Here is a 21066-nt window from a genome sequence, read left to right as displayed (position 1 = left end):
TCTTAGCTTTATTTCATTTTAATAGCACAGATGTGGACTTTCCATCAAACGTTAACTCAGTGTCTCGTGAGAAAGCACTGCTGAATTAAAAGAATGACAACTTCTTTTTTTTTAATTGATATCAACATTTATTAGTGGTTACTAGGGTGAGTATGCAAAGTGGGGGGTGGGGGGTAGGGGTGATGGGAAAACTACAAGGATCATGGAATGTTAGCTTGCAAACAGATTCTTGTAATTGCTGTCAATAAGGCTTAAACCTGTAAATACCTGAACAGGCAAAAGTTCTGAGATAGATATACAAGGGGGCTTCAAAAAGTTTGTGGGAAACTTCCATTATTTTCAGATTTGTTTAGAGTCATCACTGGGGCTTTTTCTTGCTGCTGGTTTCTTTGTTGGTCTGCTCTTGCACCGGCATGACCAGGGCCAGGGCTTTCTTGAAAGCTTGCAGGTAACTGGAAAGCAGGTCTACGGTGAATTCTGCTTTGTTCTCAATTTTCTCCAGGTCGTCGTTTGGCTGCTTGGCCATCTCGGGAGAGCTGAAGTCAGGTTGGCCCTTGCTTTGAGCTGAAGACGTTCAAAGAGTCTCGGGGAGGAGGCACCGCGCTCAGGTTGCTGGCTCTTCTCTCGAATGACAACTTCTTAAGTAAAATGTTTTTCACTTAAAATGCTTATCATTTTAGTTAAGAATAGCAACAACTCATCGTGATCATATGGAAAGGCAATGCTAGAGAGTTCCATTTAAAAGCAGTGACTACCATACATTTAATCTTACAAAGAGAATGTTTGTGCGCAGAGGTGTGTATAGTAAACACACCTACACTGCACATGCACAGACAACAGACTGCTAAACACTTCTCATGGTCTGACAAAGTGCTAGCGGTGCCAGACAGGGTAGGAGACGTTGGCCGTGCAGCGATGTGCTTAAGCTCCTTGAAGCACAAGGAGCTCCTCACAAGCCATCAAGGGTAACAGATGCCTCTGTTGCAGGTCAAACGGTCATTCCCCCCAGCATCCCTGCAGAAGAGCGTGATTGATTCTTGAATGGACTGGAACACAAATATTTCTGACCTGATCCTTAGTGCTTGAGTGGCAGCAATCCCCGAGCCCCATTCCAACAGGATCTGTTTTGTCACCTCATCTCTCTTTACAGATATTCCTAGAGGCCTCGCAGGGAAGACAAGCTGGCAAAACTACGTGCCGCTTTTACAGAGTAAAAGTGTAGACAAACACATCCCTCATATGGACCCACATTTCTGGTCCTCTCTCTACAAAGAGTTGTAGAAGTTTGCGGGAAGAGAGAAAATACTAATAAATTACTTAATGTAAACGATCATACCTGCCTCCTTTCAATATTTAACCCTTTGTGGCTGACATGGAAACAAAAGTCTGCACTTAAGGTGCTTAGAACTAACCTAACTCACCCTCTGCTTTTTCAAAGCATGTTTGTCTTTTAAATACAGAGCTGGGACTTAGAATCTAATTGGCAATGGAGTGATGGTGAGAATTTGCCTTGAAACCCAGACAATATTAGGTAGGGATTGATAAGTATCATCTATATACAACATATGAAAACATATCCCCCAAGGTTTAGCTAGCCGTAGGTCTTGCTGCAATTACTCTGGGCAAGGGACAGGAAAGAGGACTGTGACCATGGCTACACCATGCCTGTTACTTTATACAGCTGACATTGATAAATACCAGTGAGGTAATTTCTGCTTCTACATTTTATAAGGTTTTGCACACTTCATGTTTAATAACAGCCTTGAAATTCTACAGTCCATATAATGTTAAACACATCACTTACTTTAAATTTAATAAAATTCTAATTAGCATATTTGAAGGGTTATGTCTATTTTTGAGTGCTGAAATCACACTTCAGGTAAAAATGATTTACTAAAAATATGTGATGTATTTTGGGGTACTTACTGAAATAAATGTTCTGTTTATTGATCATTGATCTTATCTGTGTTCGTTTGATGCAATGTCCAGTTTAGCAAACAAAATGGGCAAGTAAGGAGCCTTTATATTAAAAAAAAAAAAAACGCATGACAATGAAAAAGAGGTCAATCCAAGTGATCCCTGAAAAGAGGGCCCAGGAGAGCAGGGTGGGGGTGGAGACGGACAGACCTATGTTCCCTGTCTGTTTTGAAACACTGGTTATTTCCCACAAACACTCTGTGGTCCCAGTGGAAACACACAGGGCACTCTACTCTGTCCTATAGGTTTGCTGTCAGTTGGAATCCACCCAATGGCAATGAGTTTGGTTTGAGTGGGCTGTCCAAATTCTTTTCTTCCAGCTGGGCCCTAGAGTGTTCTAAAGAAGTAACACAATCCCATCAACTCCGGCAGGTGCTTACAGTTCACACCTCAGTAACCTGAGGCCCAAGGTACATTGACTTGTGGCAGAAAACCGCTGTCTGTTATATTGCAATTCTAAACTCTGATTTTATTTGTTAGAAAAGGATACCGGATAATAACTTAAAACAAGTATTGGGACACAACAGATATATTGCAGTATTTTGGTTTAGAACATTAAAAAAAAACACCTCGAAAGGCAACTTAAGCGGGTATGAAATGAATCAGTATACTTCCAGGAAGCACGGCTCATTCTAAACTCCCACAGCACCATTCTTCCTGAGCGTATCTGTGGTTAATAGTCAGTGCACAATTAAAATGGCTACAGGAATCCCTGTCAATCTTGAAGGCAGAGCAAATGATTAGATCAGCAAGGCTGTGATCCAGAAGCTAGCCGATGTGCTATTTGTAAAACCAGAGAAACAACCCACATTTGTGGTAATTGCTTCGAATGACTATGTCAATAGCTAAATAAAAGAACAAAGGTGGGATGGTCAGATTCCTTCAAATTATCAGATGTGAAAATAAAATATGTGGGCTTGCAAAAAAAAAATGCACTGTCAACTCTTCAAAATAGCAATTAGCAAGTTTTACCCTGTACATCTTCACAGCCGATACCAACGCTCAGTCTTTGCGTGTGAATGGGTTCAGCATAACGTAATGGACAGTGGGCAGGGGACAAGGACAGATTACAGGGCTGTGGGGGTGGAGATGGGTTAAAAGCACCTCAGGAAATCTGACAAAGGTCCCTAAAAGGAGAGACAAGGAAAGGAGATGCTCCATTCATCCCACAATTGCCTCAGGGTTGGTCGTGTCTACCAGGTGTCTGTGCTGAAGCAGCTTCCTAGCTCACATGCCTGCTGGCCAGACAGCTCACAGAAGCAAAAGCCTGTCTGTGGAGTCCCAGGGCTCATGTGCCCTGGCTTGTTTATTTGGTTACGAAAGAATCTTTGTGGAGAAATAGTGTGCTTTCTGTCGGTAGAACAGGCACATTTGCTGAGACTAAGCCCATTTTCCAGGAGAGAGATTCTTAGAACTTTGGAACAAACGAAGGTTGAGATAGAAAGATTACAAAATAGATATCATGTCCAAGAGGCAAGAACGTTTACAGAGAGATAAACACACATTGACTAAAATGAAAGAGCACTAGAGTTTTCAAACTTGGAAGGTAGATTCCCCTGGAAGGTTTTAAAGTGTAGATCAAGGAAGCTCTAGAATATCTGATCCAGGGCTAGGTGGGAGGTTGAGAATTTGCATTTCCAGGAAAGTTTCTGTTTGGTTTGGGGGTCGCCCTTTGAAAAGTCTGATTCTTTCACTTCATTCCTATCTCTGATAGCAGGCTCTTTCCTACCCACTATAATCCATGTTATGTATTGAGTGGGAGTTGTGATGTTTATTAGTGAGTTGAGATGGTTTATTGGATGTGCCATGTTGGCTAGGTTATGGTGCTCACTTGTTTATCAAACACTAGTGTAGATGTTTCAAGGTATTCTACAGATATGATAAACATATACATACAATCAGTTGACTTTAAGGAAAGGGGCTTAGCCACACGCCTCACCCAAGCACTTGAAGGCTTAAGAGCAAACACTGCAGTTTCTGAGAAAAGAAGGAATTCTGCCTCTAGACTGTCATATAGACTTCCGGCCATTTTGCCCTAAAATCGGGAAACATGTGCATCAGGGTTGGATCCTCTCACCATACTTGTTCAATCTTTATGCTCAGCAAATAATGAGATAAACTGGATTGTGTGAAAATCATGTAGCATCATTGGAGGAAGGTTTATTAACCTTCCAGCAATACGCAAGGAACACGACCTTGCTTGCTGAAAGTGAGGACCTGGAGGGCTTGCTGATGAAGATCAAGGGCTGCGGCCTTCAGTATGAGTTGCATTGGGTAAATCGGTTGCACAGACCTCTTGAAAGTGTTGAAAAGCAAGTCTGTTTCACTGAGTCTTAGGTGTACCTGACTCAAGCCATGGTCTTTTCAATGGCCTCAGATGCACGCGAAAGTTGGCTACTGAATAAGACTGCAGAGGAATGCATGCATTTGAATTATGGTGCTGATAAAGGATACTGAATGGACTGTCGAAAAATCAAACACACCTGTCTGGGAAGCAGTACAGCCAGAATGCTTCTTAGAGATCAGGATTGTGCGACTTGGTCTCATGAACTTTGGACATGTCAGGAGAGGCCAATGCCCAAAGAAGGGCATCCTGCTTGGCTGGAGGGGCGATGAAGAGGAGGAGGCCCTTGACAAGATGGATTGACACCTTGGCTGCAGTGACTGGCTCTAACATAAGGACAATTGTGGGGATGGCCCAAAGCCAAGGCAGCGCTTCACTGTGTTGTCTGAGTTGGAACCAACTCAATGCTACCAACAAACAACAACATTCAGACTCAAGGCTGCAGCATCAGCTCTTTCTTGGGTTCCAATAGGCCCCGTCGCCCTGTAGACTTTGCACTTGCCAGATCTCAAAATCATGGAAGGCATTCCTGCGAATCAATGAATCAACGAAAATTAATCAATCTCTCTCTGCCTTCCCTCATATCTCTCTGCCTTCCCTCTTTCTCCATAGGAGGTTATATAGCATGTCCAAGTTTTGTTTATCTCTTCGTTTATCCTGCTCGAAGGGGAACAGTTAAGAAGTTGATGGTGGCCAGGGAGATCTTGATAAATATGAATGTGAACGCATTACACGTTACAACTAATTAGAATCTGTGTGGGTCTGATAGAAAACCACTCCAAAGGCTTCATTAGACATTTTCTATTTTCTTTTTCTGACTGCTGTAGGAAAAAAAAATACTTAGTGGAATTACCTTTTCAAATGTATTAATTTATTCTACCCCGAGGGTATTATATTCAGTGATTTAACAAAACTAATCTGAACTAGTAACAGACACACATTTACTGAGACTAAGCAAATTTTCCAGTAGAGGGATATTTAGCCATTTGGAACAAATGAAGGTTGAGTTATAAAGATTAAAGAATACACATAATGTCCAAAAGAGGTAAAAGTGTTTACAGAGAGATGAACACAAATTGAGTAACATGAAAGGTGCTGACAAAGGAACACATGCAAGGGAATAAAAATCCCGTCACACACCACCATGATCAGCCACTAGGAAATTGCAAACCACTGACAAATGCTCCAGGTTCAAGGGTAGTCTCCATATGTGTGTCTCCTGGAAATTCCTAATAACTGTGCACTTTGATTCTTGCCAGCAGAGTCAGGAAAGTCATGAATGACTATTCACTTCCATAGTCTCAATGTAACGTCCCACAAACCCACTACTGTAAAAATCCAACATCTATTCTGCAGATCATTTTGGTTTCTAATAAGCGACCTGGTTTGTAGTATTCTGTTACAGCAGCCCTAGGAACGGAATACCCACCCCCACCCCCCCCACCGGATGGAAATTTCACAGGGACCAGGGGATATGAGTGAAATGGGAGAACATAACAGAGCAGGTAGTCTGGGGGTTGGTTAATCAGCAAAACAATGTTGAAAGACTGAGCTTACTCTCCAGCCTCAGGAGACTATTGCCCTTCAAAAATATGAGCCTCATGTTTTAAGAGCTTCCAGTTGTTCAAGAGTGCCCCAGCTCTGGGTGTTTATGCCAAGCTGTCCAACTATTTAAGCACTCTGTTAATCTAACAGAACACATTTATAAGCAGGACAGGATCTCTAGTCTTCCATTTGGGACTTCTCCTTGGACTCTAGGAAGTCATTCTCCTGTTTTGTTCCCTTGGTTATCCATTTCCACCTGGATATGTATTTGTTTCCCCCATCCCCCTTTCCCATTGATAACCACTCCTTCTATTTTCAAATGCTCTTATTGGTTCAGAACACTTGCTCTTCTTACTGGCTAGGTTGATCAAATTTCTAGCCAGGATTGACTTTGATCACATGATGAAATATAATTTATTAGTGATGAATTTATCATCCATAGTGAGTGGTAGTGTCCAATGCCTAAGACATAGAAGCGAGGGTCCAATTCCTCACAGCCACCCCTACCTTTTCTTCACAGCCAATCCCATCTCTGACCTCTGGGACAACTTTCTGCAAACCCAGGTAGGCGCAAAGAAAGAGAGCATTCTGTTCAATTGATCAGAGCAGCAAGACTGTCAAAACCACCCCGGCTTTGAGCAAAACTGAACCAAAGAGCTACAGGGTTTGGTAACATTTTTGCTTAATTTTTTTTAAAGCCAGATACAATGAATGAATAAAGGGAAGCCCTTGGCATCATCCTGTAGACCATTTTGGTCTTAATGCTTCTAGTCCCTCCTCTGTCTTCTTCTTACAAGAGGAGCAAGGACCAGGGAGTGAAGGACAAAGGTGGCTGAACATTTGGATTTTTAAAAGCACTTATCTATTCAGTCACTGAACCAATATTATCTTATAGTTTACAGACCAGCGAGCGGAGCACGCACAAAGTGCAAGCAAATGAAAAAATTAAGTTAACTACAGATCACAACAAGTACAACCTGAGGAATAATCAGGATCATGCAAGTAACCACGTAGGAAAAGTGGCACTGTACACACAGGCTTATTGCATGCCTATGTTCCCACCTAAGGCCGAAGGAGGGTGACGAGGCCCTTCTTGGAGGAGCTCTAAGAGGGTGGGGATTGTACGCTCATTGTGGGTCCTTGGTAGACAATGGAGTGGTCTGGCTCCGGTGATGACTCTATGCTTTCGCGCGGTCCTCTCAGTTTCTGAGGCTCTGCAGGTTTGGTGATGCTGGGCTCTTCTACCCTGGCAGGTTCCTCGGACAGTTCCGAGTTCCCAGAGGAAAGGGTCCCTCCAGGTATCGGTGGCCACTTCATGGAAAACATAATTATTCTACGTGGTACAGTCAAACATAATATTTTAGCAGAAAAGCCTGGGCATTATCACCAAGTGCTGACTCAATTTTTATCTCCAAAGCCTTTCAAGAAGAGAGTCGTCAAAGGATCCAACTTTAAACCTACTCTTTTCTTCACTCCCAACTCTTACCCCTTCCAACCACCCTGGCTGCAGAGGATGAGAACCGGGGGAAAGTGCTTGCTGCACAAAAGTACAGAATAAAAAAGGGATCTGAGGAGAGAGAAGAAAGCAGACAATTCAGAAGGACTCTCAGACTGCGGAGTGAAGAAAATCGAGTTTGAGGTTAACACATCCAAGCAGCAGGCATTTTACAGAACATCTTTAAATACACTTCCTTTAGAATTCTTTGATGAGTGTGGTACTCAAAGTGAACTCAGTCTCAAGGTGTGGCTGGTACGTATGAAATTGTATGTAGTTACTGAGTATATATGCTTGTATGTTGGAGGCAAGCCCGATTCACTGAATAGCTTCCACACAGTGGAGCCAGACATTTGCAGACAGTCCTTTTTGTTTTATTAAAAAAACAAAAACAAAGTTCTAATTTTAAAAGAAAAGCCTTTTTATGTCATTATAGGTCAATAGTTTTAAATCATTCAACCTCATCATTTTCAAAATGTAATTATGATACCATTAACCTGTTGGCATTTAAGACTATAATTTACACATTTGCCAGAATCTCTAGGAACAGATGAGGGCGTTTCAGAAAAATTTATGGAAAACGGATGAAAAGATAATGGGATATTTCCAAGAACGTTTGGACCTCTCTGGATAGTGTTGTGATCTGCAGACACACCGTTCCTCCATCCCACTACTCGGTGACTGTTTTACCCTCTCACCTCTCAGACCACCAGTGGGCACTCCGTGCGGAGACCCAGCAGATAACTTTCCTGAAAATTATAGGGAGGCTTATTTCAGTACTTGAACTAAACACCTGAGGGAAACACCACTTTCTTTAGCAAAACTTATTTTTGTCAGAGCCTGTGTCTTTTACACAGTGCTGAAGGACAGGGCACTTCTATGACCTTTATGGAGGGGTTTCAATTTGGCATCCATCAGTGCCTGGCGCAGGGCCTTGTGCAAAGAAAGACCTGGATGAGTACGTATCTAACGAATTTTGGTGAGGTGAAATACTGACCAAGCATATGGGGGTCACAGGTTCGTCCCTGAGATGACAGCCCTCTTCAAGTTGTCCCATTTGTCACGATCAAAGGAAATTACCCGAGACTTAATAAACATAAACAAAGAAGGGAAATGAGGCGCCAAGTGCATCCATGGCCCCAAACAACAAATCTCAGGCACTGCCTCTCAAGCCCACTGACTTTTCCTGTGGATGAGAAAGCAGTCCTCACCCATGTGTTTTTCTCCTACTTTGGAACATCCATTAGCCAGAGGGCTTGGATTGCCACTACCCAGTATACACAACTAACTTAATGTAGTAAACTGACTTTACCACTTAGGTTAAATAAGCAAACATAGTTTATGTTTTTGCTTTGCTTTTAATAGTCAGAGAAATGGAATCCTTTTCAAAGGCCCCAACACAGTGTCCCCCGCTGGTGTACTCGAACTGCTGACTTTGTGGTTAATAGCCCCACGCACAAACCACTATGCTACCAGGACTCCTTCGAGCTCCTGGAAATGAGTGAGGCAGTAAGAAGAACTGGTGTCCCCTGAAGAAGCTATCAGCTCACACCATCTTTCAACGATCGCCATCTCAATAGACCACTTTACCTCCTCCGTTGGAAGACAAACAAAGAGATACTCATTGTCAGACTCTTTCCCTGCTGGTCCCCATGTGAAGAATGCATTCTGATTCGGAAGTGAGGGAAATACCATTTGCTTAAATACAAGGAACATGTCCTTAAGGCCATAAGACATCCATTCTCTCATTTCCGGAGTAAACGCAAAATCATCCGTCTAGAATAGATAGATACATATACATATGGACAGAAAAAGGAAGGTGTATTTACATATAGGTTGAAGTCTATATTTTTCCCCAAGCCCTACTGGATCCACAAAGATACAGATCCCATTGCATTATTTCATAGGATGATTGGGTTAGAATATGGAAGTAACCTTAGAACTCAACCGTACATTTTACATATGAGCAAACTGAGTCTTAGACAGTTTCCAATGATTTCTATGCGGCCACACATCTACAAGGTCACGCAAGCATTAAGATGAAAACTCGAGAGCCCCTGATTTTAGCCTCACAATGTTTCCACAGGAAGATACTATCTTTTTTCCCTTAGAATCTCTGCTGAGACGCCAAACGGCTTGGTTAAACGGAAAAGGGCACTTTGTTTGCCCATCTGTAATGCATCCTATGTATGGAAGACATACTCATGGTGCGAAGGGGTTATATTTAACAATGCGCTTTGCTGCTGCCTTTAGAGGTGGTATGCTTCCAAATCACTCAGTCCTGACAGAGTTGATACAGTTGAAAACATTTATCTGCAGGAAGTAAGTGAAAATCAAGGGTTTGAGGGCTGAGGGTCATTTGGCATTTCTTATAGCTCTGGGCAAATGGATTCAATTCTGCACACTGAGTTGATTGAGCATTACAGCAGAGGCAGTCTGTGCCCTGCCCAGAGTCCCTTGGTGCTCACTGTTTTCTTACCAGAGTGACTTTCTGCCGGAGGGCTTTCTGAGGCATGCTGGCTGCATGCAGGGCTGACCAAAATGCCCCTGAGAGGCGATCTCTAATTTGATGCGCTACTGCCTGGATGAGTATGCCCTCGGGTGGGTTGACTCTGGGCCCAATGGAGACAGTTTCTCAGAAGATGCCAGCAGGTAGTGAGCCCAGTTCTGTTCTTGAATCCACCTGTGTTAAATCCCTTTCTTTGCTGGCGTCCTTTCCTGTTCTGACTGGAATGACCGCCCTCAGAAACGATTTGCAAATTCCTGTCTCCGAGTTGTTGTTTCTTTCCGTGGAGACATCAACCTAAAACAAGCATGTATTCTATGTATCAAGCATGTATCATCATTCTGTAGTAGGCATCCAGGGATGGGAATACGAAACCAAGAGTGTCCCCGCCCCCAAAAGGAGGAGACTAGGAGGGAGGAGACACCTTCTCTACACATCTAACAATGGATGTATGATGAGAAGACAGGGCTTTAGGAGGAAGGTAGGGAGAGAAGCAATGAAACCACATTCACTAATGGAGGATTCTCACAAGTAAATGCAGAATTTTATACCCAGGCATGCATCCATCTCAGCATGACAATTCTCTAAGGCAGATGTTTGTAGTGAAATTTCGATGCACACATGTACAGGAGACTGCTGGTGCCCATGTCAATACAGAGAGCACCACCCACCCCGTCACTCCAGCCCCTACTGCTGTGACCGGTTCTTTACAGGCTTTCGCCAGGTTCACACAGGTGCCAACTGACAGCTCCTGCCTTCAGGCCTCTGCGGTGCACCATCTGCTTCCTGCCCCACAGATGCTCTGAGATGCCCACAAGAACTCACTCAACACTCGTGCACCTGAATCCCGGAAACGTAGGGGAATGACGACTAGAGAGGCCACCCTTGATCAGTGCAGGACATGAACCAATGGGTCAAGGCTTCCCCTTTTATTCTCCAGAGGACACTTCAGAGATAACATTTTAAGAGGTTCTTCACAATCGCCAGCACCAATCGCTTATGGTGATGGCTAAACAATTTAGCATTCCTGTCTTGTCTGTAAGTTCACTCTGCGTCAGAATTGACGTGATGGTCGTGAGTTTTGAGTCTTGACTTTTTCTCCTTTCCCATTTTACTGCCCATTTGCCAACCCCCTCCCTGGGATCACATGCCAGACATCCACCCTCACTGACCCTTGAATGGATTGCCATAGAGGCACAGAGGGTAGAGTAGACCTGCCCCCTGTGAGCTTCTCAGGTGCGAAATCTTTATATCCTCATCTTCCTCCTGCTAAGTGGCGGAGGGCTTGAACTTCTGACCTTGTGATTGGTATTGTCCAATACATAACGCACTGTGCCACCAAGGCTTTTGCATGCCAGCAATATACTTAGAAAAGGGCTTTATCTCAGTGCTGCCTCCAGAGGAATCCAGGCTAATCAGACATATAGGCTTAGATATGCACAACATATTTCTGGAAAATGACAGACAAAAATGATTGCTATCCAGTACCTACCTCTCGTGAAGGGAGGTGGAGGTCTGGGAAGAAAGGTCTTTTTAAGAGGATATATTTTATACTCTTAGCATTTGAAAAACATGCACATTAATTAATTATTATTATTATTTTAAATATGAAAAACAAGCAAAATCTCTCAGGCAGGATGGAGTCCAGTGGGCTCAGCAGTGTCAGTGCACACCTTAAACGAAGAACCCAGGTCCTGGTTGCACGTGGAAGCAGGTGGCGGAGTGTGTCCTGGCTGACACACAACACTTGAGTGGCCGGTGGCAAAGGAGAAGATCCTCCAACCAGGTGTGCGTCTGAGCGGGTAGGACGGGCATCATTATTTCAAACAGGTTGGACATTACTGACGACTTAGATGTTGTCTTTGATAAGTATGAAACTTAGCTGCATCTTTCATTCAGTTCTGCTAAAATGCACAATTTTCAGTGGAAAACAAATGAAACTGTTCAATTCTGTGCACGTCATTAGGGAGATGAGTCATCGTTTCTGTTGTCCTCCGAGCTCGTGCCATGTCCAAGTCAGCCAAATATTGGCATGTCGCTGAATCTGACTACCTCATTCACTGCCATTGAGTCTTGGCTGATTCATAGTCGGGGATGACTGTGCACAATCCTGTTACACAGACCTCCTTCAGCCCAAGGCACATCACGGAATGAAAAAGACAGAATGGTGCAAGTGGAATAAGACCACGTGAGAAGAAACCTTAGCGTACCCCTGAGCTAACGGGCTCTTTCATTTTGGCTGGTTCGGACTGAACTGTTTTGTGAGCTAGAGTTCATTGGGTATGCAACGCTGTGTGGTCCAAACCAAATCAAACGCACTATCATTGAGTTGACACCGACTCAAAGAGCCCTGGTGGTGTAGTGGTTATGTGTTGGGCTGTGACCTTCAAGGTTGGCAGTTTGAAGCCACCAGCCGCTCCATAAGAGAATGAGAGGGCTTTCTACTTCTGTGAACAGTTACAGTCTCCAAAACTCACCGGTGCAGTTCTACCACGAGGCCTTAAAAACTGTATGCTAAGGCTGAGTATACACGAGGAGTAGAAAAACTATTCAAATCACCCCATTAGAATGGGAATTATTATCACCACTTTACAGCTGAAGAAATTAAAATGGTGATTCTAATGAACTTGCTGAAGAAGGTCATACAACTATTTGGTCAAATCCCAAAATTTCTCCAAATCCCGTGTTTCTTGCCTTCAGGGCTGGAAATAAGGATGCAACATATTTGCTACATTGTGTGCTGTCTCTGGTCATGCCAATGATGCATTTAATCACATGTCAGTGGAGCAAGACATATCGAGTAACAAAGAGTTGAAACTCTGATTAGAAAAAAAAAGTTAATTCCAAAGAAAAAGAGTTTTTAAAATGACTTATCTTTTGGCTAACCATTCTTTTATTTGCTATTGAAAGAAAATTAAATTCTAGCTTATCTAAATGCTATGCAGTACACATACAATTAAGATATATCTCTTGAAAATCTTAAGTTTTTCTTCAGAGAAAAGCTGCAGGACTTAACATCTAGTGATGATTAATGATCTGATTTGAACAGAAGAGATTTCATAAAAAGATGAGTTCACACTTAGCAATGATAGTAATCAACATGAAAAATAAAATTTAGCTCTTCATTCTTCCAACCTTATGAGCCAATTATGTTTGAATAAAGTTTTTCTACTCCTCATGTATACTCTGCGTTTGTTTGGCTTCCCCAAAGTGGGCCCTGAGACAATAGTGGAACAAGTAGTTGATCTGTGATGTGATCCCAGGAATTGTGAGGGAGTGAGCAAAGGAAATGTGAGCAGGGAGGTCAACGGAGTGTCCACTGAGGAGTGGGTTATTGTTGTGTGGACAACTAGCATTCTACCTTGCTAGAGACCCCTCAGAGCTTATATGAAATTCCCGTCATAATTGTCCCACTGAGGAGTGAGGCAGCTGGATGTACACATCACCATCCACTCTTCCATGGTGAACAGTTCTTGCCCTTCAGTGGGTGAGGGGCTGCCCCTGGGACTCTTAACTCCCTAGCAGTTAAGACCAGCTTACCTTGGTGGGCCAGGCATGTTCATTCAGCCAAGCACAGTGTCAGGCAGAGGACTTTGAAGCTGGCACTCTCATTCCACAAGTGCTGGCAAGGGCTCTTGGGATGAGTCAAGGGGAAATGGATTGGGTACTGACAGCATCTGTATACTGTTGTGCACACATTTGTACAATGAGCTCTGTTCATGGTTTCATTCTCAAAACTTTACTGGGCATAAGAATGACCCGAAAAGGTTAATGGAATGCATTATTTCTGGCTCCTCCCAATTTTGATGAAGAAAAACTGAGTTGGGTCTAGGCCATCTGAATTTTAACAAACTTGCCTATGATACCAAAGCAGGTGGTCCTCAGTCCAGTGTGAACACACTGTGAAAGTGAAGGCAGAGAACGTGGTTTCATCCCCCTATGGACTAACTCTGCCTCAGAGAGCGCTGTCCTTAACCTGGCCATAAAAGTTCTGTGCTTTCCTGGGTCCCCTTGTGTAAATATTAGTTATTGATCATAAAAGTATATATGATGAGAACATATGGGGAGAGAGCTTAGGAGAAAAAGAGAAGAGTTGACAGTGGAACAGAAAGTTCTATGCAGGGAAGTCCCTGTGGCAGAGTTATTCTGTGCGGCTGCAACCCATCAGGCATCAGCTCAGCACTTGTAAACCACTAGCTGCTCCACAGGAGAAGGACAAGACCGTCCACTGTGACCAACAGTTACAGCCATGGAAGGACACGGAGGCAATTTTATCCTGTCCTATGGTCACTGGGTCCCTGTGAGTCAGAATGGACTCTATGATAGAGAGTGTGTGTTTGGGTTGAGTTACAAGAAAGAGTGATATATGTGGTCATTCTAAAACCATGTTCAGCAGAAGTTTCCACAATTCATTCAGGATATATTTTAACCAACACCTTCCTCCCCAGACATCCGGCCTGGGTCCCCATTTTAGGTTGAAAAACAGAGAAAGCCTTTCTCTTACACAGAAACACCACATTGGAGGACAAGAAGATGACAACCATATCTCATTTTTAAACACCCATACTTATATGTCAATACTATACACAATAAATATCAAAATACTGGATTTTTTGCCCCTGTACTATAAAGAAAAATCAAAATTAGGATTAAGTAAGAAAATAAATGGGATGGTACTTTGATATTTGCATTGATCATTGCAATTGCCATCATAATTTAAAAGCCCCAATATTTTTCCATTACTTTGTTTGAACCTAATTCTAAAAACTGGTCGCCTCTTAAGCTCAGCAATATCACAGAGCTGGAGAAGACAGGGGACAGACCTCTCTTAGTGTCAGATTTTTAAAGTCAGAGTGTATTCTATATTTCATTGTATTGTTTTTCATACTGAGTAGGAGTTGCTGTCTTAATTATTTCTATGTTAATGTTTATTAATATTACTCCTGACACGTACTCTCGAGCGCATTTTAAAATCTGCCTTACTTTTCACAAGTGTCCAGGAAGAAAATATTTTTGCTTCCATTCCCAGATGAAGCACCAGAGACCCAGAGTTATCCTCCAAGTTCATGGCCACAGTCAATGACAGGATCAGCACTCACACCCAAGGCTTTTTGCATCTAGCTATCTTCTAGTTCTAGTCCATTTATACACGAGGATAAAACGTTGACACCTTGTCCTTGGCAGGAATCAGGAAAATGTAAAACCATAAGTATTAAAGGAGAAATAATTCTTAATGTAACTTAACTGTAAAGACTTAACAACTGTCCCAATCGGAGTCTCCTAAACAAGGCCGTCAAAGCTCTTGAATCCAAGTGTCTCCAGGTAGAGAAGAAGTCCTAATCAAGGCCAAGCCACATTTTTCTTTCGAGATCTGAGGCACATAAAACAGGGGAGGCACTGAGATGATGCTGGGTGTTCAAAAATGATGATGTGGAATTCCTTAACTTCTGCCCCCAGAGAAAGACACTCAGGATCCTCAAATTCCAGTGGAACTTTATCAGATGATTTATCTCCAGGCTGGGTTTTATAACAATCACCTGGTAGACTCCCGCTGAGAAAACTGAGTTGTCAAAATTAGGCAGTAAACATTGCCAGTACAAGCAAGCATCGAAATGATCAAGCTATCACACCTGTGTACATGGAGCAACAATCGCATTCCTTCCGTCCTCACTCCTGGTCCTCAATACTGCCTGCTGAGGAAGCTAAGCTCCATTTAGATTCTGCTGTTAGCACCAATATGCTTGAAGGAGACCTGACTGTTTGAGTTACTCATCATTTTGCAAAGAATGCAATGACACTGTCTTGAGAGGAGTCTGCTGCTCTCTAGGAAAATCTGTCCAACGAAGATTTCAGTTCTAAGAGTTTTGGAAGAATACACCTGATATTGGATGGAGGCAGCGGGTGGTGGAGGTAGCAAGGGAGACCTCAAAGAGTTTACTTTATTGTCAGTTTAAGTGTGTTTTCCCCTCAGGGAAATTCTGGTTTGGGTTGATCCTCAACCATGAAAGGAGTTGCTGCAATGGCAGAGAGACAGAGAGGGGGAGGAGAAGGCGAGTGGAAGAGGACAAGAAACGGGGCAGAGAGTCTCATAACTATGGACAGAGAGGGAGAGAAGGACAGGAGGAAAGAAGGAAGAAAGCAAAGACGGAGGATAGAAAAAGCTTACTCTTGCCATTGCGTGGATTCCAACGCATGGTGACCCTAGACAGGGTTTCCAAGGCTCTAGATCTTTACAAGAGCAGGCAGCCTCATCTCTCTCCTGTGGAGTGGCTGGTGGTTTTGAACCACTGACCTTCTGGTTAGCAGTCGAACCATCCCCAACAGTGCCACAGAGGCTCCTTGAAGAAACAAAAGATGAAGAGAGAGACAACAGAAACTAACAGCCGCAGTCATACTGACTCATAGTCACCCCATAGGACAGGGTAGAATTGTTCCTGTGAATTTCCGTGACTTTATCTCCTATGGGAGTAGAAAGCCTGTCTTTCTCTCTAGGAGTGACTGGTGGTTTCGAACTGCCGATGTGGTTAGAAGCCCAACTTGTAACCACTGCACCACCAGAGCTCCTCCTGTCTGCGATAGTGCCTGGAACATTGTAGGCTCACCTCAAGACTTCGATGAGTGAACAGTGCATGGAAATGATGTGCACGGCCATAGGATTCAACCCCACCCTAATGTCTACTCTATCCTTCACATTGTCTTGTTCCTTCTCCTCTCTGACCCTGGGAAGTCACTGCTTAGCAGTTAAGAAGACTAAACTTCCGTGTAAGGAAGAGTGATAGCACAGGATGAAAAAAAATAAACGGCCTTCCTTCTCCCAGATTTCGAGGCTTCTTTTGATGTTAGTGTCGGGTTATGGCTGTGGAAGGACTAATTTATCTCTCTTGGTGCCTGCCCCACCAGTCAAGCGCATCGTTCACACGTTAGAGCCAGAAAATCTGCAGAGACTCTGGCTTCCAGCAATAAATTAAGCCTCTTACTTTGAGACTTGGTTCCTGTTTGATTTTTAAGAAAATTTAGAATAAAATTGTTTCTGGGAGGATAAAAATGATGGCGGATAACTTCCTTCCCAGTCTCCCTTCAGATTATTTTAAACACTTCCTTAAAAAAAATAATAACAGGGCAGAAAGGGTTTCAACAGTGACAAAAGTCGTGCTGTACCCTTTGACTCTACCCCCGAGCAGCAGAAAAAAGCGTTCCTTTTCCTACATCACAATTGCAGAGCAACAATGGTATCTAGACCCCACAATATAATAAAACACCAAACTCGCTGCCTCCAATCGATTCTCACAGAGTAGAACGGACCCTGTGGGAACAAACGGCCTCCCCATTCTCCGGAGCGACTTGTGGCCTCACACAGTCGGCTTCGTGGTGGGCAGCCCAACAGACAGTCCGGAATACCCCAAGAGTGGATGTTCTTGTCTGTAGGTGTTACCCTTTGCCTCGTGTAGCAAATGAAAGATGTGTTTATTCACAAGATGTTCCTCTGGCTCCTTGAGGCTTCCTCACCCCCCACCATTATGACCCTGCCTTTCACTGTGGGATTGGCTGGAGCATGTACACAGGTACAGATAAGAGCTCAGGACACACGGAATCCAGGTCAGATAAACCCCTGGGGAACAGAAATGGGAGTAGCGACCCCAGGAAGGGGGAGGGAAGGTGGGGAAAGGGGAGGGGGCAAGATACCGTGGGGGAAGGGAGACAGCAGCTGGTGTAAGATATGAAAATAATAATAATTTATAATTCATCAAGGGGTCACGAGTATGGGAGGAGAGGGAGGGTAAAAAGAGGAGCTGATATCAAGGGCTCAAAAAGAAAGTAAATGTTTAGAAAGTAATGATGGCAACATATGTACAAATATGCTTGATACAAATGATGTCTGGATTGTTATAAGAGATGTAAGAGGCCCCATTAAAATGAACTTTAAAAAATAAAATAAAATAAAGATGTGTTACTGTTGGGCAAGGAGTTTTTTGTTTACCTGGCAGCGGTTCTCAACCTGTGGGTCGCAACCCCTTTGGAGGCTGAATGAACCTTTCACAGGGGTCACCTGATTCATAACAGTAGCAAAATTACAGTGATGAAGTAGCAAGGAGAAAAATGTTATGGTTGATGGGGGGACAGCACAACATAAGGAACTGTATTAAAGGGTCGCGGCATTAGGAAGGTTGAGAAGCAGCGGTTGACCGTATCAGAGATGCAGCTTAGCATGTGTCTCTGTGTACCCTGATTTATATTAACACTCTTCTCCCCATATCGAAAGAAACCATGCAGAACCGTGAGGAGGATGAGGGCTCCAGAACACTTCACATGAAGACCTTGTCCATGGACCTAGAGGCAGCTGTGCAAGTGGAACAAGGGAAGGCTGCCTGGTTTAGAATCAGGATAGGTGTGCGTCAGGGTGGTAAGCTCTCACCATTCTAATTCAATCTGTGCGCTGAGCTCATCATCCGAGAAGCTGGATTATACGAAGAAAAATGTGGCATCAGGACTGGAGGAAGGCTTGTTAGCCACCTTTGATGTGCAGATGACACAACCTTGCTTGCTGACAGTGAGGCGGACTTGAAGCACTTGCTGATGAAGATCAAGGACTGCAGCCTTCAGTACGGATTATGACTACATGTAATGAAGACCAAAATCCTCACACCTGGACCATAGTAACATCATGATAAATGCAGATAAGGTTGAAGTTGTCAAGGATTTTGTTTTGCTCAGACCCACCATCACTGCTCAAGGAAACATTAGTCAAGGGATGAAAAAATGCATTGCATTAGATAGTCTGCTGTACAAGACCTCCTTAGCATATTGAAAGGCAAGGATATTACTGTGATGATTAAGGTGTGTCTGACCCACGCCATGGTATTTTCAATGGGGTCATGCATGTAAAAGTTGTACACTGAATAAGAAAGACTGAAGAAGAATCAATGTGTTTGAATTGTGAAGCTGGACAAGAATACTGAAAGTATCATGGACTGCTCAAAGGGCAAATCACTCTGTGCTGGAAGAAGTAAGGCCAGAGTGCTCCTTAGAGGCAAGGAGGGCAAGTCTTTATCTTACATACTTTGGACATGTTGTCAGGAGAGACCAGTCCTTGGAGAGGGACGTCATGCTGGGTAAACGAGAGGGGCAGTGAAAGGGAGGCAAGCCCTCAAGGAGATGTATCCTTGGGCTTCCGCATGAGAACCATTGTGAGGCTGGAACAGGGCCCCACGGTGTTTTGTTCTGTTGTGCACAGTGTTGCTATGGATCAGAATTGTCTTGAAGGCACCCAACAACAACATCCCAACTGCTCTCTGATCTCTTGCTGATGCTGTGAAATATAAACAGATCCACAAATATCACCAGAAGATTGAGTGATATTTGTTCATCTAAACCAGGGGTCCTCAAATGTTTTAAACAGCGGGCCAGTTCACTGTCCCTCAGACCCATTGGAGGGCCGGACTATAGTTAAAAAAAAAACTATGAACAAATTCCTGCACACTGCACATATCTTATTTTGAAGTAAAAAAATAAAAGGGACAAAAGCACCCGGCGGGCCAGATAAATGTCCTCGGCGGGCCGCATGTGGCCCGTGGGCCGTAGTTTGAGGACCACTGATAAACTATCGGGAGATATCTATAAGATGAAACTCCAGGATTCAACCAAGCATATATTAACCAAAAAGGAAACTATTCAAAATTACTCAACTGATTATATGGATAGCAAAAGTAATTTCAAGGTAAATAAAGTAACAATACCTTCTCATTCATTCATAAGCTATGTCTAAGTAACACAGGTGCTTAAAGTCCACTTGTGCTACTCTACGAGGTGGTTTAATTCAAGTGTCCCTTTCACAGGGACGGTGGCACCACCCTTGCCCCTTCCTCAGTCACAGAGAACCCGCAAGCTGTGAACAGGCTCTACCTGGCCAGGGGCCATGGTGTTACCCAGGCAGTTCCCAGACAGGGCGCTCAGACACCGACTTTTCCTCTAGGCTTCGTAACAATTTAAACCTGGCATTTGCGATGAAAAATGGATGATGAGCTCTTTTAGTTACTTAAGAAGGCAGAAACAATATTACCTTTCCCAAATCAATATCAAACCCTCTCTACACAGTTACTATAAATCATTATCGGCACAGAAAGCCTCCTCTTTCTCCAAGAAGCAGCTGTGGGTTTGAACCCAGGACCTCATGATTGTCAGTTCAATGCTTGCCCAACAGGGCCATGACCCGGGCTTCTTTTTGTTTCCTTTCTAACAAGTATTATCAAAAAGACATAGAACATTTGGTTTAAAAGATGTTGGAGACAGTTTGCTGGTACAAATTGGAGCAGCTCAGAAAAATAATTCATGTGCAAAAGAAATTGCCTATTATGCAAACTCTCAGTACCTCACTAAAGTCAAACACCCAGCAGAGATAGTCAACCCTGAAGGTTTTTCTTTTCCCTTTTATTTATGCTCCAAGGCAAAGTCCATGAACTAACGCCATCAGTTAACAGTCTAGCTTATTGAATTCCTGGAACATGATATTGATTTTTAGGACATGATTTAATGAAAATACTGTACTCTCTTTCATGGTTAATAATTTGAATCACCACTAAAAATAAGAGAAAGTTAATAAAACTCGTCATTGTTTTGTGCTCCCAGAGAAAGTTTATGACTCTACCAACCCAGGGCTTCCCAGTTAGGAGACACTTTTGATAATTCATTAATTCTTTATCAATGTGCATTATCAAAGTTTAATTCTCAATCTGCCATAAGATTAAACACTTGTACAAAGCGACCGAGTTCTCAGTATGAAAACTATTGTTCTGATTCATTTGTAAATGCTACAAAAGACACATACCTCAACAAATATAAAACACGGGATGATGGAATAGCTTCGTTGAGTGTTGTTTCCTACAGCCATTTCTCACACCATGTAGCAAGGCTGCACCATCCAACACTGTCCACGCTGAAACAGAAATGGGATAGCAGGTATAAGGACCATGTGTTGAGATGTTCTTTGGGTACTTAAATATTATTTTTAATCAGCTATCCTCTAGGTAAGCAGCCTGTGTAGAAATGAGGCAGAATAGTGGTCTATAGCACAGGCTAGTCAGACTAATAGTCATTTCAATAAGAAGAAAACCATCTATCCCACCTAGAAATACTCTTAAGCTAAACTGACCAGGCAAGGAAACCCCCCCTCCCTAGCCCTGCACATATACGAAAGTGAACAAA

General features: G+C 43.2%; 1 protein-coding gene across 2 annotated transcripts in view; it reads right to left on the bottom strand.

Moving 5' to 3' along the window:
• PLPPR1 (phospholipid phosphatase related 1) overlaps positions 1 to 20793 on the bottom strand; it is a 124090-nt gene extending 103297 nt beyond the window's left edge. For both annotated transcript variants that reach the window (XM_004711069.2, XM_045296607.1), the window contains exon 1: positions 20690 to 20793. In XM_004711069.2, the coding sequence (XP_004711126.2) occupies positions 20690 to 20752 (63 nt within the window). In that variant the 5' untranslated portion in view covers positions 20753 to 20793. The remainder of the gene's footprint in view (positions 1 to 20689) is intronic.
• Between the last annotated feature and the right edge of the window lie 273 nt (positions 20794 to 21066).

This window comes from Echinops telfairi, unplaced genomic scaffold (assembly GCF_000313985.2).
Source record: "Echinops telfairi isolate 266 unplaced genomic scaffold, ASM31398v2 ScPeMD7_7410;HRSCAF=8448, whole genome shotgun sequence".
NCBI classification, from domain to species: Eukaryota; Metazoa; Chordata; class Mammalia; order Afrosoricida; family Tenrecidae; genus Echinops; species Echinops telfairi.
This window is presented reverse-complemented; position numbering and strand designations above follow the sequence as displayed.